The 13,792-nt window shown below is 35.1% G+C and overlaps 1 protein-coding gene across 1 annotated transcript in view; it reads left to right on the plus strand.

Moving 5' to 3' along the window:
• Positions 1–13,792, plus strand: part of DYNC2H1 (dynein cytoplasmic 2 heavy chain 1) — a 135,406-nt gene that overhangs the window by 4,307 nt on the left and 117,307 nt on the right. The window contains exons 4-20 of the mRNA XM_065730035.1: positions 226–344; positions 888–1,032; positions 2,237–2,469; positions 2,751–2,885; positions 2,982–3,095; positions 3,282–3,393; positions 3,578–3,702; positions 5,067–5,242; positions 5,988–6,183; positions 6,639–6,734; positions 7,165–7,317; positions 7,414–7,512; positions 9,230–9,369; positions 9,463–9,691; positions 10,441–10,568; positions 11,788–11,903; positions 13,105–13,232. Of these exons, the coding sequence (XP_065586107.1) occupies positions 226–344; positions 888–1,032; positions 2,237–2,469; positions 2,751–2,885; positions 2,982–3,095; positions 3,282–3,393; positions 3,578–3,702; positions 5,067–5,242; positions 5,988–6,183; positions 6,639–6,734; positions 7,165–7,317; positions 7,414–7,512; positions 9,230–9,369; positions 9,463–9,691; positions 10,441–10,568; positions 11,788–11,903; positions 13,105–13,232 (2,444 nt within the window). The remainder of the gene's footprint in view (positions 1–225; positions 345–887; positions 1,033–2,236; positions 2,470–2,750; positions 2,886–2,981; positions 3,096–3,281; positions 3,394–3,577; positions 3,703–5,066; positions 5,243–5,987; positions 6,184–6,638; positions 6,735–7,164; positions 7,318–7,413; positions 7,513–9,229; positions 9,370–9,462; positions 9,692–10,440; positions 10,569–11,787; positions 11,904–13,104; positions 13,233–13,792) is intronic.

The following is a 13,792-nucleotide window of genomic DNA, read 5'->3' on the forward strand; positions in this document are numbered from 1 at the left end:
CCCAGTGCCTGCAGAATTGTGCGGCGGCTTATCCTCTGTAGTTTGGAATTGGTGATGGTCAACTCTGGTCTCTTGGTATGAACTCGATGCTACATTTTGTTTGAGTCAAAAGTTTAAGGGTAATCACCAAATTGTAAGGCAAAAATTTGCTTTATAAGTATATTCTGACTGATGGTATTTTGTGAGCATACATTATGTATTTAAACACTCTGTTCTTATTTACAGCAATCCTTACACCAACTGATGAATTTCAGTTCTGGAAAGAATGTGCTCAGCATGGAAATAAACTGTGTGGTAAAGAGAGAGCTTCTCATTTCAGAGACCTATTTGAGGACATTGCAGAAGTATGTTTGATTTTGTATAATCACTGATATATCTGTAGACTTACTAAAAAAGTCGTAGTGATAATATAAGTCAGTAGTATACATATGCTCTGTCCAAAGATATGACTATATGGCTATTTAGTTAATATTTCTTAGGCAATACTTGACTTTAAATGTCTTTTATGTAGTACCAAGTGACTGTGCTGCAGGGGAATGCCCAGGGTTAATGAGGATCAGAACTGACTGGTAAATCCCAGCAGCTGCTGTAAGAGCGTACTATGGTTTGTTCTTGCTAATTGACTGAAATAATAGAAAACTCAGAGGATAACAGTGAACTTCTATTATGCAAAATTTTACTCACCTGAAGAGCACTTGGTCAAATCACACTGCAGTTATCAAAGCTTAAAAGCTTAAATTTAAATTACTTTTTATTGTTTTATGAGAGGATTCTTCCATATTCTATTATGCAATAGGCCACAGGAAATTATAGCAATTAGTAGCTTCTGTAGAGTATAAATGTTTCTGTGATATTACTTGCAAAGTGATTTTATATCTATTTCCTAGCATTATTACAACTTGGATAATCTCTCATTACTTGAAGTTGTGGATTTAGTGGAAGCTACCAGGGATACTGTTGATAATGTATGGAGACAAACAGAACATGATCCTTATCCACAGCCACGCATGCATAATCTTCTGGATGTAATAGGTAAATCCTTATACTGTTTTTATTAAGTAAACATTTAAAGAAAAAGTAAAATGAATCCTAGAGCAGGCATATTCCTCCATTTAAAGATTCCACTGGTTGCTTACAGTGTTAAGGTGCTTGTTTGATGTAATTATGATCTATTGATATTACTTGGTTTGTGTTGTCCAGAGCCAGTCTTGGTTGATACTTTCAGGCATGCTTGGGATGATCGTAAATAATACCAGTATGGAGTTTCATACCTTTCAGCTTGTGGATTAGATCTGTCTTGCTTCTGTTAAGGTTAGGGGCTGACCTACTGGAGAGGAGCTCTGCAGAGAAGAACCTGAATGTCCTAGGGTGGCCATGAGCCAGCAGTGTGCCCTTGTGGCCAAGAAGCCAATGGGATCCTGGGGTGCATTATAAAGAACATATCCAGCAGGTCCCTGGAGGTGATCTCTCCCCCTACTCTGCCCTTGTGAGGCCACATCTGGAGTACCGTGTCCAGTTCTGGGCTCTCCAGTTCAAGAAAGACAGGGAACTTCTGGAGAGAGTCCAGTGCAATGCCACAAAGGTGGTGGGAGGTTTGGAGCATCTCTGTTACAAGGCGAGGCTGAGAGACCTGGGTCTGTTCAGCCTGGAGAAGACTGAGAGGGCATCTTAACAATGCTCATAAATAAATGGTGGGAGCCAAGTGGATGGTGCCAGGCTCTTTTCAGTGGTGCCCGGTGACAGAACATGGGGAGAGGGCAGAAACTGAACACAGAGAATTTCATAGAAACACGAGGAAAAGCTTCACTTTAAGGCTGACAAAGCACTGGAACAGGCTGCACAGAGATGTTGTGCAGTCTCCTCTGGAGATATTCAAAACCCACCTGGATGCTTTCCTGTGTAACCTACTCTAGGGAACGTGCTTTGGGATCATAGAATTATTTCAGTTGAAGGGACCATTAAAGGTCAACTAGTCCAACTTCCTTGAAATGAGGATGTACATATACAGCTAAGCACTGGATTGGAGGGGGTGGTCATATAGGACATGCAGAGTGTTTGCTTTCCTCATTCTTGTGACAGCAGTCCCACATCTTTGGACTGTTGTAAGATACTGAATTTTCTTGATGTTGGTTGTATGCATGGGGAGGAATTACAGTAGTTGGAGCTTGTCGTGGATTTTAAAGGAACTGTTTTGAACAAACAGCATTTTGCTTTTGTCTACTTATTTGTGTTCTAGGTAGCTGTCTAGGTAGGCTTGTTCAGAGAAAATTAGGAACTTTCAATCTGTGGGAGGATGCTTTTCATGTTGTTAAAGAAAATATAAAGGCTGGCATCTTAATTTGTGAGCAGTGGGTGTCGACTTGTGAGTGCTTAACTGGACAGCTGTGGCAACGTTATACTCTGCATCAATGGAAAAATGACAAGTATATCCCTGAATCATTAATCAAACTCTGCAAGCGCCTTGATGAGGTAATGTTCATTCTTTTTTTAATTTATTACTTACTATCATGTAAGACTTATCATCTGTTTCATTGGACACAATTAAATGCCATGCTTTTAAGTTATAAAAAGACAGTAAATGACTTCTTATAGCCTTCTTAGAGCAAGTATATGATTTGTAAGCTTGTGTAAGCTTTTAAAAACTTATTATAAAAGGTAGAGAGGTGTAATGCTGCTTGCGTGCTTTTGCTTTTAAATGTAAATTTTATCTAGAAGTATGTTGGATATGTAATTTTTTTTTTCTGTTATAGGTGTTAGTTGTTAGAACACTGCATGAAAAACTTGCATACTTCTTGCCATCTGGAGAACAAAATGATCTATACCTTGCTCAGGTGTTTGAGCCCTTTGCTGGGCTAAATCCTGTACACTGCAATCCTTACACAGAGGTATATTGCTTATTTTTAATTTATACACAAACTTTCTGTATTTTTTATTATTTATATGAATGGTCTTAAACTAACACATACACTTGTTATCTCTAGCCATTATGGAAAGCTGCTGTCTCTCAATTTGAAAGAATTATTGCACCAGCAGAACAAAAAATAGCAATCAGATTGAAGAAATTTATTTCAGAAATTCAAGACAGTCCTCAACAGGTACAGTTATTTTTGCAATCTAAAATCTTCCCTACAGATAAAAGTTCTAAAGCAGTATGTTTTGAGCCAAAGAATGGATACTTACAGCCAAAGACTGTATTTATAGACAGCCATAGGGAGTGGTATCAGAATATATTTAATTTTTTTCAGGAGAAAGTACCAACTTCTTTAAATTTAATATTCTAGCTCCTTCAAACATTTCAGAAATACAAGGAACTGATAAAGCATCCAAATACGAGCAAAGAGTTGCTTTTTGAAAGGGAAACATTGTTAGCAAGACTTCAAGATTATGTCAAAGGTAAGAACTATCTAACAGTCTTAAATTGCAGTAGTTTTTTTGCAAAGAATAGAATTCTTTATTTGCTTCTAATATATCTACTAATATATCATAGTATATCTACTATGTGTCTATAACAGCAATAAGAAATTTAAGCTTGTTCTGTGAAGTTTCTTGCCTAACATGAACTTTCTGCTTGTGTTAGACTATCAGACAGACTTTGAAACTCGATGCCACGGTGTTCCTGGTGATGTTTCTGGACCTCTGTTGGGCAAAAATCTTTCTGAAGTTGTCAATAACATCGTATGGGTACGGCAACTGGAGATGAAGGTAACAGTTTTCATAACTGTCAGATTTCATTACAGTTTAGATGATATTATTGTGTGAACATAAGACATAAGAAGTTGTGGAGAAAACAGCATTAAAAGATTATGAACTTTCATGTGCTGTGTAATCAGTGATACTGTGTGCTGTGTTTAGTTTTATTAACTGACACAGAAGACAGTCTTTTTGTAATACACCAAGCAGCTTCCTTTTATGAGTTAATATTTTTTGGCAAAAATAAAAAAATAAAACCCTGAGAGGAGGTGTTTTTACTAAACTTTATTCTCCATTTTGCATTTTTAAATTCTGTAGTAAAATTTACACATAGCTAGATTCTGAGATCTTATTTCTGATATATTTTTTTAACCTGTACAGTGTTCAATTAAAGACAAACAAATTTGTTGGTATTACTTTTCTGAGTCAGCAACAGACAAGGAATTTACATTGCTAAATTAAGAGTGCATTTTATTTGTAGTAGAAGTAAATGGCAAGCAATTCTGTGTTCTTTTCTTTTTCTGTGTTTACAAACAGTCAAAACAAACATGTCTGTTTAAGTTCTGTCATTTTTGTTGGTTTGTTTTTATGCCGTCGTTTGGAACTCTGAGACTTTTTTTCTTTTCTTGAAATGCATTTGCTAGATATAAGAAAAATTCTTTCTGTAAACCTGAGTGTCATTGACATATTTTAATGAGAATAATAGATATATTCTTCCCAAAATAATGATTAGCCCAGATTTTTGGATTCACTTGAGATTTGTGGGGCCCATTTCAGCTAAATGTGATGAAGGGTGAAGGTCTGAAAGATGTTACTTTTTTGTTTGTCCTCCGGAGTGAAAAGCAGCAGATGAGATTTCACAATGATTTCTCCTGCTTACTCTGCTGGAGTCTGAAAAAGCACTGCAGATGATATGTGTCAGTTGTATGTCTACTTTGGACTGGGCTGAATGTTTGAATTCCTCTCAAATCTTCAGAGATGGTATTGACTTAGGTTTTGATTAAGTTGTCCATGAGTAGGTCTGGAATCTCATTTGAAGTGCCCTTGAGTATTGACGCGGCCTTTATAGATAAAATAAAGGAGGACATGGAAGATTTGTACTTTTATGGAACACGAACAGAAGATGAGGTGAGATACCCTGTGGTATCTTAACAATGGTAGGCTCCTGTTGTGGACAGCTTATCAAACCAACTGTCTCAATTCACTGTAAGGGGAATTTGAACACCTAGTACGCAATTTAGGATTCACATTCTTTTTGTAATCTGTTTTTGACTCTCACCTGAGTGTTTTCTAATACTAATTTGTATTGTGGTGATTCCTATTTTCTAATTTAATATTGTGAAATTAAGCTTTCTTTCTTTGTGGTTGTTTTCAAGGTGGATGATGCTATAAAGTTGGCAGAGGCTCTTCTATCTGACTTGTCTGGGTTTCAAACTTTTCATCAGAGTGCCCATTCCTTTCTGGAACAGTTAAAAGCATATGAACAAGAACAATTCGATGATTGGTCTAGGAATATCCAGTCAGAAGTATCAAATCCCAAATCAGGACTTTGGTAAATACATTTTCATTAAAATGATGCTAACATCTGTAGTGATATGTAACTAATAGCACCTGCTTTAGAAATGGCAAACATTACAGAAATAAAAATTATCTGAAAAACAAAATGAAAAAGTTAATTATCATTTCATTGTTCTGCGAGGATAGGTTGTCACTGATAAATATGTTGAAGAATATTGGTCTTAAAATGGACCCCAGGGGGATACCACTCAGGATTGGCCTCCACCTGGACAGTTGGCAGTGGACTGTTGTTGACAGTATCTCTCTGACTACAACCATCCAATTAATTCTTTATACACCTAATAGTTCAGCCTTCAAAATCATGTTTCACTAACTTAAAGATAAGGACGTGGTGTGGGGCGGTGTCTGGGGCCTTGCACATGTCCATGTAGACAACGTCACTCCACTGATGCCATCCATTCTTAATAGAAGGCCACCAGATTGGTCAGGCATGGTCTGCCCTTGATGAAACTGCGGTGGCGATATCTGGTCACCTCCTCATCTTTTATGTGCCTTAACATCTCTTCCAAGATGTTTTGCCTCATGATTGTCTTCATAGGCTTTGAATTAAGAGGAAGGTTGCTAGATTAACATCTGAGTAATTCAAATTGTTAATAAAAATAGAAAAATATAATAGAATTACTTCAAGCTTTCTATAATTACTACTTAATTATAAAAAGAACCTAAGGAACTAATATGAAATTTTATTCACTAATGTGTTTAATTTGATTTTGTTGTAGCATCCAAGCTCATAGTCCAATAATGGAGCTGGATCACGTTTTTGGAACATTAAACATACTTTATTCAGACCATTTGGTGACTCTCCTAAGAGAAGTACGTCAGCTATCGGCACTTGGTTTTGTTATACCAGCAAAAATACAGCATGTTGCAAACACTGCACAGAAGTTCTCTAAGCAAGCGGTCATCCTCAAACAGGTAAAAGATTAAATGCCACCATAACTTCCTTTTCTGATTTCCCATTTTTAGTAATAGAACATTTCTTGATTATTATCTTTTCAGCTTGGAATGTGTGGTTAAGCTTTCTGTTACTGTAGGGTATTCCTCGTAGTTCAGCTGCCAGTTTGGAAGGAAGCAGGTTGTTTTTAGGTCTTGTCTTGTGTCCTGGAAGATGTCTGGGATAATTGAAAGCAGATGAAGCATAAAGATGAAGCATAATCATCTCAGATGTGTGTATGTGGCAGGCTTTTTTACTCTCAGAATTCATCACTAGAAGAAGATACCATGTTATCACAGTGTATATAATTTATCTTTATAAATATTTTACTATTACTAATTTCTTAGTAGCGTTGATTGCACAATACCTTCATTCTATATAAGTATTGAGATATAAATAATCTGTTCTTAGTAATTTAATATCTTCATTTTTACAGGTGGCACATTTTTATAATTCTATTGATCAGCAAATGATTGAGAGTCAGAAGCCAATGATGTTACAATCTGCCCTAGCATTTGAACAGATAATTAAGGTTAGAACTCTCCTTTCTTATATTTACAACTTCAGTGTAATCTGTATACCCTGTGGTACTTCTCCTATGTTTTTACTGGACGTTTTAAGTGCAGTCAATTTAAACAGCATCATCTTTTTCATCATCATTTCTTGAAATTAACAGGACTTCCTTTTTGGTACTTTGATTTACTTACTGATGAGTGAATTCTGACATGGCCATAAAATGGACTTTTAGTTCTGGCATTAATTTTTCCCCACTGCATTACTGTAGCTATAATGGTATGGCCATGTTTTCGTGGTTTGCCAGCTTGTTATTTCTGTAGCATAGCAGTGTGTTGCACTTTTTACTGAAAGTAAAGACATCTTTCTCATCTTGTCACTCTCTGTATACCACGTGATAATCTAGTTCTATATGTTATTGAATGTTACAAAGTTTGTGTGTTTTTAAGCATCCAAAGTCTGGTCCTGGAGGAAATGCTCAAATAACATGGGATAATCCCAGGGAACTGGAAGCTTATATACAAAAACTCCAAGCTGCTGCTGAACGACTTTCCACTGAAAATAGAAAACTCAGAAAGTGGCACACAAACTTCACTGAAAAGGTATATTTTCAGGTGACATTGAAATTGTGCTTTTTATGCATTACTTTACTCTTTCTTTCATTTATATATAGTTATCTTTTAAAATTCTTTTCACAGACTATATCTCTTATGAATATTGATCTACTTCGGCAGCAGCAGCGTTGGAAAGATGGACTACAGGAGCTCAGAACTGGTTTTGCAAGCCTTGAGTCACAGGCAGGGTTTCATTATCTTATTGCATGGAATGAACTTTTGACTTTTAATACTAATCAAATTTAAGACTCAAACATACTCTGATTTGATTAATTTTGATTAACAGGTTAATAGCTTAATAATGAGGATAGGGTTTTTTTTTGTTGTTATGCTAGTAATGGGAGAAGTAGAACACTTGTTTGGATAACTGGCCTTAGATGAATAAATGAGAAGACCTTCAGTCTTCTGCGACAGTTGGGTCTGTGCCATTAACATGTTGAAATACAGAAATGGCTAGAGTGATGAATAATAAGTTCATAAGTTCATTTGATTAATTTTGATTAACAGGTTAATAGCTTAATAATGAGGATAGGTTTTTTTTTTTGTTGTTATGCTAGTAATGGGAGAAGTAGAACACTTGTTTGGATAACTGGCCTTAGATGAATAAATGGGAAGACCTTCAGTCTTCTGCGACAGTTGGGTCTGTGCCATTAACATGTTGAAATACAGAAATGGCTAGAGTGATGAATAATCTCAAGGTAGAATAGGATGAATGTATAAAATTTAGATTTAGAATGTGTTTAGAGTGCATTTTTGACTGAACTAATGAAGAAGCTATGCTTTTATTTGTTATCTGTCTACCGGTTTGTCTACAATGTGGTTGTCTACAATTTTTGGTTAAGAATATAATACCAATTAACTGTAAATATCACCTAAGCTACTTTGAGGTGTCATTAGTCAATGTATTATTTCCTGTTGCCTTTAACAATAATGGGTCAATAATCTTAGATGGATGGATGTTTGTCCTTGGCCTTTCTAATACAAATGTGAATCACTTTAATTGGTATATACTTACTAGTCAAAAGTGCAGTAGTTCTACTTTATTTTTCCTATAAAATTTGCCATTTTCTCAAAATAATGTAAATAATAAGTAAGTGGTTAGCCCTATATGTATTTTGCTTCAGCTTTTGTATGGTAATGTCTTCTGAAATATAGTTTCCAAATTTTTATCTTGAATTTAATAAATGTGAAAATGAGCAGACCTATATTCATTCACTTTTTTCTTTTTTTTTTTTTTTTTTAATTAGAAGTGATAAAAGTGAGCAAACTATATCCTGTTTTACAAATTATAAGTCTTCCTATACCTTGCTGATATACTTGATTGCTCTTGCCAGCAAGCTGTTAAAATCCTGTGGTAGATGAAAATGATTTCAGGACTCTGTCTGCAGAACATATAGTAAAGTACCAGAAACATATAGTATAGTACCAGAAAATTGATGTCTGTGCTTCTCATGTGCACATTCCAAAGAAATTTCCAATTCTTTAACATAAAATCTTGTATCTGCTTATTAATTGGTACTAATTAAACACATAAGAATTTTCTAAAATACAGTATGAGGTAGGTTATATGTAAGAGGAAAGTAAAAGCTGTGTTATGTGTTTAGACCTCCCATTCAGCCATCCTTGTATCTTATCTCTAGCTGAGTCCTCTATTTTAGAACAAATTTGAAATTCTTCACCTCAAGTACAGTAGAGACTGTTTTGATTTGGATTTTGTTTCTTATTCCTATGTTCAGTTAAAATAGTAAGATCTAGAGTTCTTACACTTAATATCAAATCATGCAATATTTCTTTGAGCTTTTTCCAAGATCAGTCATTCTACTGTGCTGAGCTTTGTGTAACAATGTTTTGAGGAGACAAATAGAGTAAAATAACAAAAATAAACATTTTTACATTTTAGGGTTTCAAATCAAGTGATATGATGGCTTGGAGACAACACTGGAATCATCAACTTTACAAAGCTCTGGAGCATCAGTATCAAAGAGGTTTAGAAGCACTCAATGAGAATTTACCAGAAATAAATATTGATCTAACATTCAAGTAAGATTTCTTTTTCTTCTACAGAGAAAATATTCTGGCTCAAATTGCATTCAAAAATTTAGGTTTTGTATTTTGTATTGTTCCTCTTTTTAGGCAAGGCCGGTTGCAATTCAGACCTCCTTTTGAAGAAGTACGAGCTAGATATTATAGAGAAATGAAGAAATTCATTTCCATTCCAAATCAGTTTAGGGGAGTGAGTGAAATAGAGGAAGAGTCGATCTTTGCTGTCATGACTGAGAGAAATGCAAATGGATTTCTGACTGCTTTCAGTAAAGCAGAAGATTTGTTCAGAAGGCTGGCAGAAGTTTGTAATCAATTCAAGGTATTTTCAGTATTTGACCGATTCATACTTCTGATTTATACCTCTTTGGGCTTTAGACCTTCTAGGTTTAACTGTGCTATGAAATTTGTACATGCAGTCCTTTTCTAGAAAGTAAATAAGCCAACCACTTAAATACATGAAGCTTGAAACTATGTACAGTTCCCATTGAAATCTGTATTATTGCAGTCTTTCTACCCTTACTCAAGATCTGTTTTTATCATCCTTTTGGTACTTAAAGGAAGCTTATAAATTGGAAGGAGACTGAATTTTTTTTTTCCCCAAAGAACAAGAGGAAATGACTTTAAACTAAAATAAGGGACATCTAGTTTAGAGATGAGGAGGAAATTTTTCAGTCAGAGGGGGTGAGACAGTGGTGCAGATTGCCCAGAGAAATGGATGCTTTGTCACTGGAAGCGTTCAAGACCAGGTTGGATGGGGGCCTGGGCAGCCTGATGTAGTGGTTAGCATCCCTGCCCGTGGTAGGGAGGACTGGAACTGGATGTTCTCTACAGTTCCCTGCCAATGCAAGCCGTTCTGTCCTTCTGTAATCCTTAGAAGCGTGGATATGTCACATCATTCTGTACCTCCTCTTTTACCCTAAGAGAATCAGTATGTAACTGAAGGAGCACAAAAGTCAAAGAAAATGTAGCCTTGATTATTGAAATATTTTAATATTTCTGAGAATCAGTGTGGTTTTGCTCTACTAAATACTTGTTTTTCATGAAATTCAAACAAACAACATTGAGAAGGATTGGATTGTAATTGGCCAAGTAGATATGGAAACTCTGGCAAAGACGCATCTTTCTAGCAAACAAGACTGGGAAAAAAACTTCAAAGCTTTAAAAGTGAGAGGAAAGGAAGCAGAACGTCTTCCCAGGTATAGTGTAACTGTTCCTTTGTTTGAATAATGAATTCCTTCAGGTACTTTAAAGGCAATAGTAAAATAGAAATATTTTTCATATGGAGTTATAAATACAGTTTCAAGTGTTTTTTAAATGCTGTCCTACTTTTTACAGATTTAGATTTTTGTTTTTCAGTTTTATTTTTACATACTTACTTCCTTTTCTCCACAGAACCCCTCAGAATACTTTTAATGACTTTCTTTCATATGATGGGAACCTTCCTCAAAATTCAGGGCTGATTTAGAGATAGTAAAAGACACAGTGGTATTTTACCTGGATTATACATGGCTATTTGAAATAGTCTTAGAATATGTTATACGTTAAATAATTCATGTATTTAAGCATTTGATTACATCCTTAAAGTTATAGCTTAAGATACGGTAGTTTAGGCTTTTATTCTTACAGATATTTACATGGGGTTCTGTGTATTGCATGGTTAATGCTACCAAATGAAATTGATGGGAACCACCTTCAGAGGAAGCAGAAAGAGGTCACATTTCATGCAGGAGAATGGACTGGTGGAACTTGCTGGCTAAATGATACTTTGAATAGTATAGATTTCCGTATGTTTGAGGATAGACTGAGAGAGCAGAAAAGAAATCAGCTGAAGGATCTTGAAATCTGAAACCACTGTGTCACAACTTGAAAATAATTAGTTTTGAGGCAGGGTACTCAGGAAGATGGTATAGCAGGGTAGTCCTTTTCATAGTGTTCTTTAGGCATCTCCTTGAAGCCACTGTCAGAAATAGAGAATGTGTCCTTTATATGACTCACTATGGTTTTTCTTATGTTCTTTGCACCATGAAAGCCTGGGGTAGTAAAATCTCATGGAAGTTAGAGACCTCAGGACATCACTGCACTAATATTTTTCTTCCTGGGTATAAAAATATTCATTTTGAATTCATTGTCATTGAGTGTATAAAATCAAGTAATTTACTCACTATTGGAAAGATCAGAGCTGTAGACCACAGTCACCATAACGTTGAGTGTATATATGCTTGACAGTTGTTATTTGTCTTTCGGTGCTATGAGTAGCACAATTATTTATCTAGTGAGGTAAAACTTGTATTTATAGAACAATATGAGATTACTTCAACCTAGTTTTATAGCCTATAGACATACCTACATTGTAGAACTGTTGAGATTTGTATGTACTACTGAATACTTGCTGTTTTTAATTTTTTTTTCTTGAAGCACCATCAAGATAGATTGTTTAACTGTTAATTGCAACCCTGTGAAAACTGCGATTGATGATTTTATCCAGAACTTCTATGATGTTCTTGTCATTTCTTTGAGAAAATCTATACAAGGTAAATAACTTCAATGAATAGTAGTTTATTTCTGTTGTACTTGTGAGCACTGATGGTACTGTATTTGTTAAATACTCCTTTTATTTTAGAAATATTTTACTTTATAGGTAGTAAATTGCAGAAATCACAGTGAAGCATAAGTTATCTGTTAATTGATTTTCACTACAGGCCTAAGCTGTGACCTCTTGATTTATGTGTTTTGGCAGCGTCTGTTCCAGACATAATGGAATACACATAGACTTTCATCTGCTAATTTCTACGTGGAGAAAACGTTGTGGATTTTTGAAGTTAATTGGAGGAAGCACCATGATATGCACTAGCCATAGCATTAGATTTTTGTTTCACAAATTTAAATACTTCACCAGAAGTCTTCAATAATCCAGACTTTTCCCATGGAGTTCTTTGTCACATAGATTATTAAAATTCAGAGTGTTAAAGTGCAAAATATTTCCCCATACTTGGATGGTCTCTTGGATGGTGTCTCTGTATCTGGGTCTGGTGGAAGGTTTAAAAAGAAGAAAAAAAAAAGGAATAAGATGTAGATGAGGAGGTTTTTTTTTTTACTTTGACTATAACTATCAGCACAAGAAACTCAGAGCAAGGATTACACAGAGAATGAATTACTTCCATAGCCTCGTAGATGAATTGCTTTCTGGAAGATGCAATATTTCCTGGAATTGTTAAGAAAATACATTAAAAAAACAAAACAAAACAACAAACTTAGAGAGCATAGCATAACTATTATGCTTTATAACAAAGCTTTGCTTTTTTTTGTGAATATTTTCTCTATGCAAGGTGGTTTATGTAGTTAGTTTCTTCTAAATCAAGACAAAACAAGACTCTCATTCCACCCTCCAAAAAATTCACATTTTTTATCTTTTGCCATAAAAAGACACACCAATACATGTACAAATAAATGCACTAGCTCTGTATGTTTAATTCTCAGAAGAGACTGACTTTCATTTTAAGTAATATAATGCAAGTAGTGTATTAAATTTAAAAATCTGTATGTAAACACGAGCATCCAGCCTTTGTTGAAGCAGCATGTAATATTGGGATCTGCAATTTTTAAGTAAATACCTTGTATGCAATACTATTTCTTATGCTGGTGTTGTACCACAGCACATTTGTCTGACTTTTGTTATTTTTTAACACAAATAGTTTTCCTTAATAGCTGTGTTTTCCATGTTTCTTTATGTAGCTCACCTTTCTGACATTTCTTCATTTCTTAATGAGGCCATGGAAACATTAGTTGTTAGACCCCAAACTGTGGAAGAAATATCAGAAGACAATTTGAAATATTTAAATCTACATGAAAAAAAAGGAGAGGTAAGATAATTCTGTTATATCCAAGACAAAAACTATAAAAATACGTGGTTGCTTTCTGATAACAAAACTTATATTTAATGTAATACTAATGTAGAATGTGTGGTGGCATTGTGGAGTCCGAGCAGAGGTCCATGTAACACGGTATTTTGTCTCCAGCAGTGGAATAATGTGGCTGCCTAGAGAGAGAATATAAAGTCATGATAGCATATTTGATGTTTTCCTACATTTCTAGCTTCTAACCAGAACCTTTTTCAGGTTTAAGTAGTTTCTCTGTGTATAGCAGCACTTTGGTTTTCTCTCCTACAGCCTTATCTAGTCTCCTTTTGAGGGCATATACACCTTTTGACTTTCATACTATCTTCTGATGAAGTGTAGTTGGTCACTCATTACAAGTAGGACACTTTTTTCATTTTTTTTTTCACCTACTGTCTGTTAACTTCATACCATTTGTGTCTTACGTTGGAAGGGGTGCGGAGCAATCAGTCATATACATATTTTTCATGACACACAATGATATTGCTCTTTGTTGTATTCTGTATCACCAACTCCAACTCTTCTCT

This window comes from Cyrtonyx montezumae, unplaced genomic scaffold (assembly GCF_038088225.1).
Source record: "Cyrtonyx montezumae isolate F1298 unplaced genomic scaffold, pur_monq_1.0 scaffold_12, whole genome shotgun sequence".
Lineage (NCBI taxonomy): Eukaryota > Metazoa > Chordata > Aves > Galliformes > Odontophoridae > Cyrtonyx > Cyrtonyx montezumae.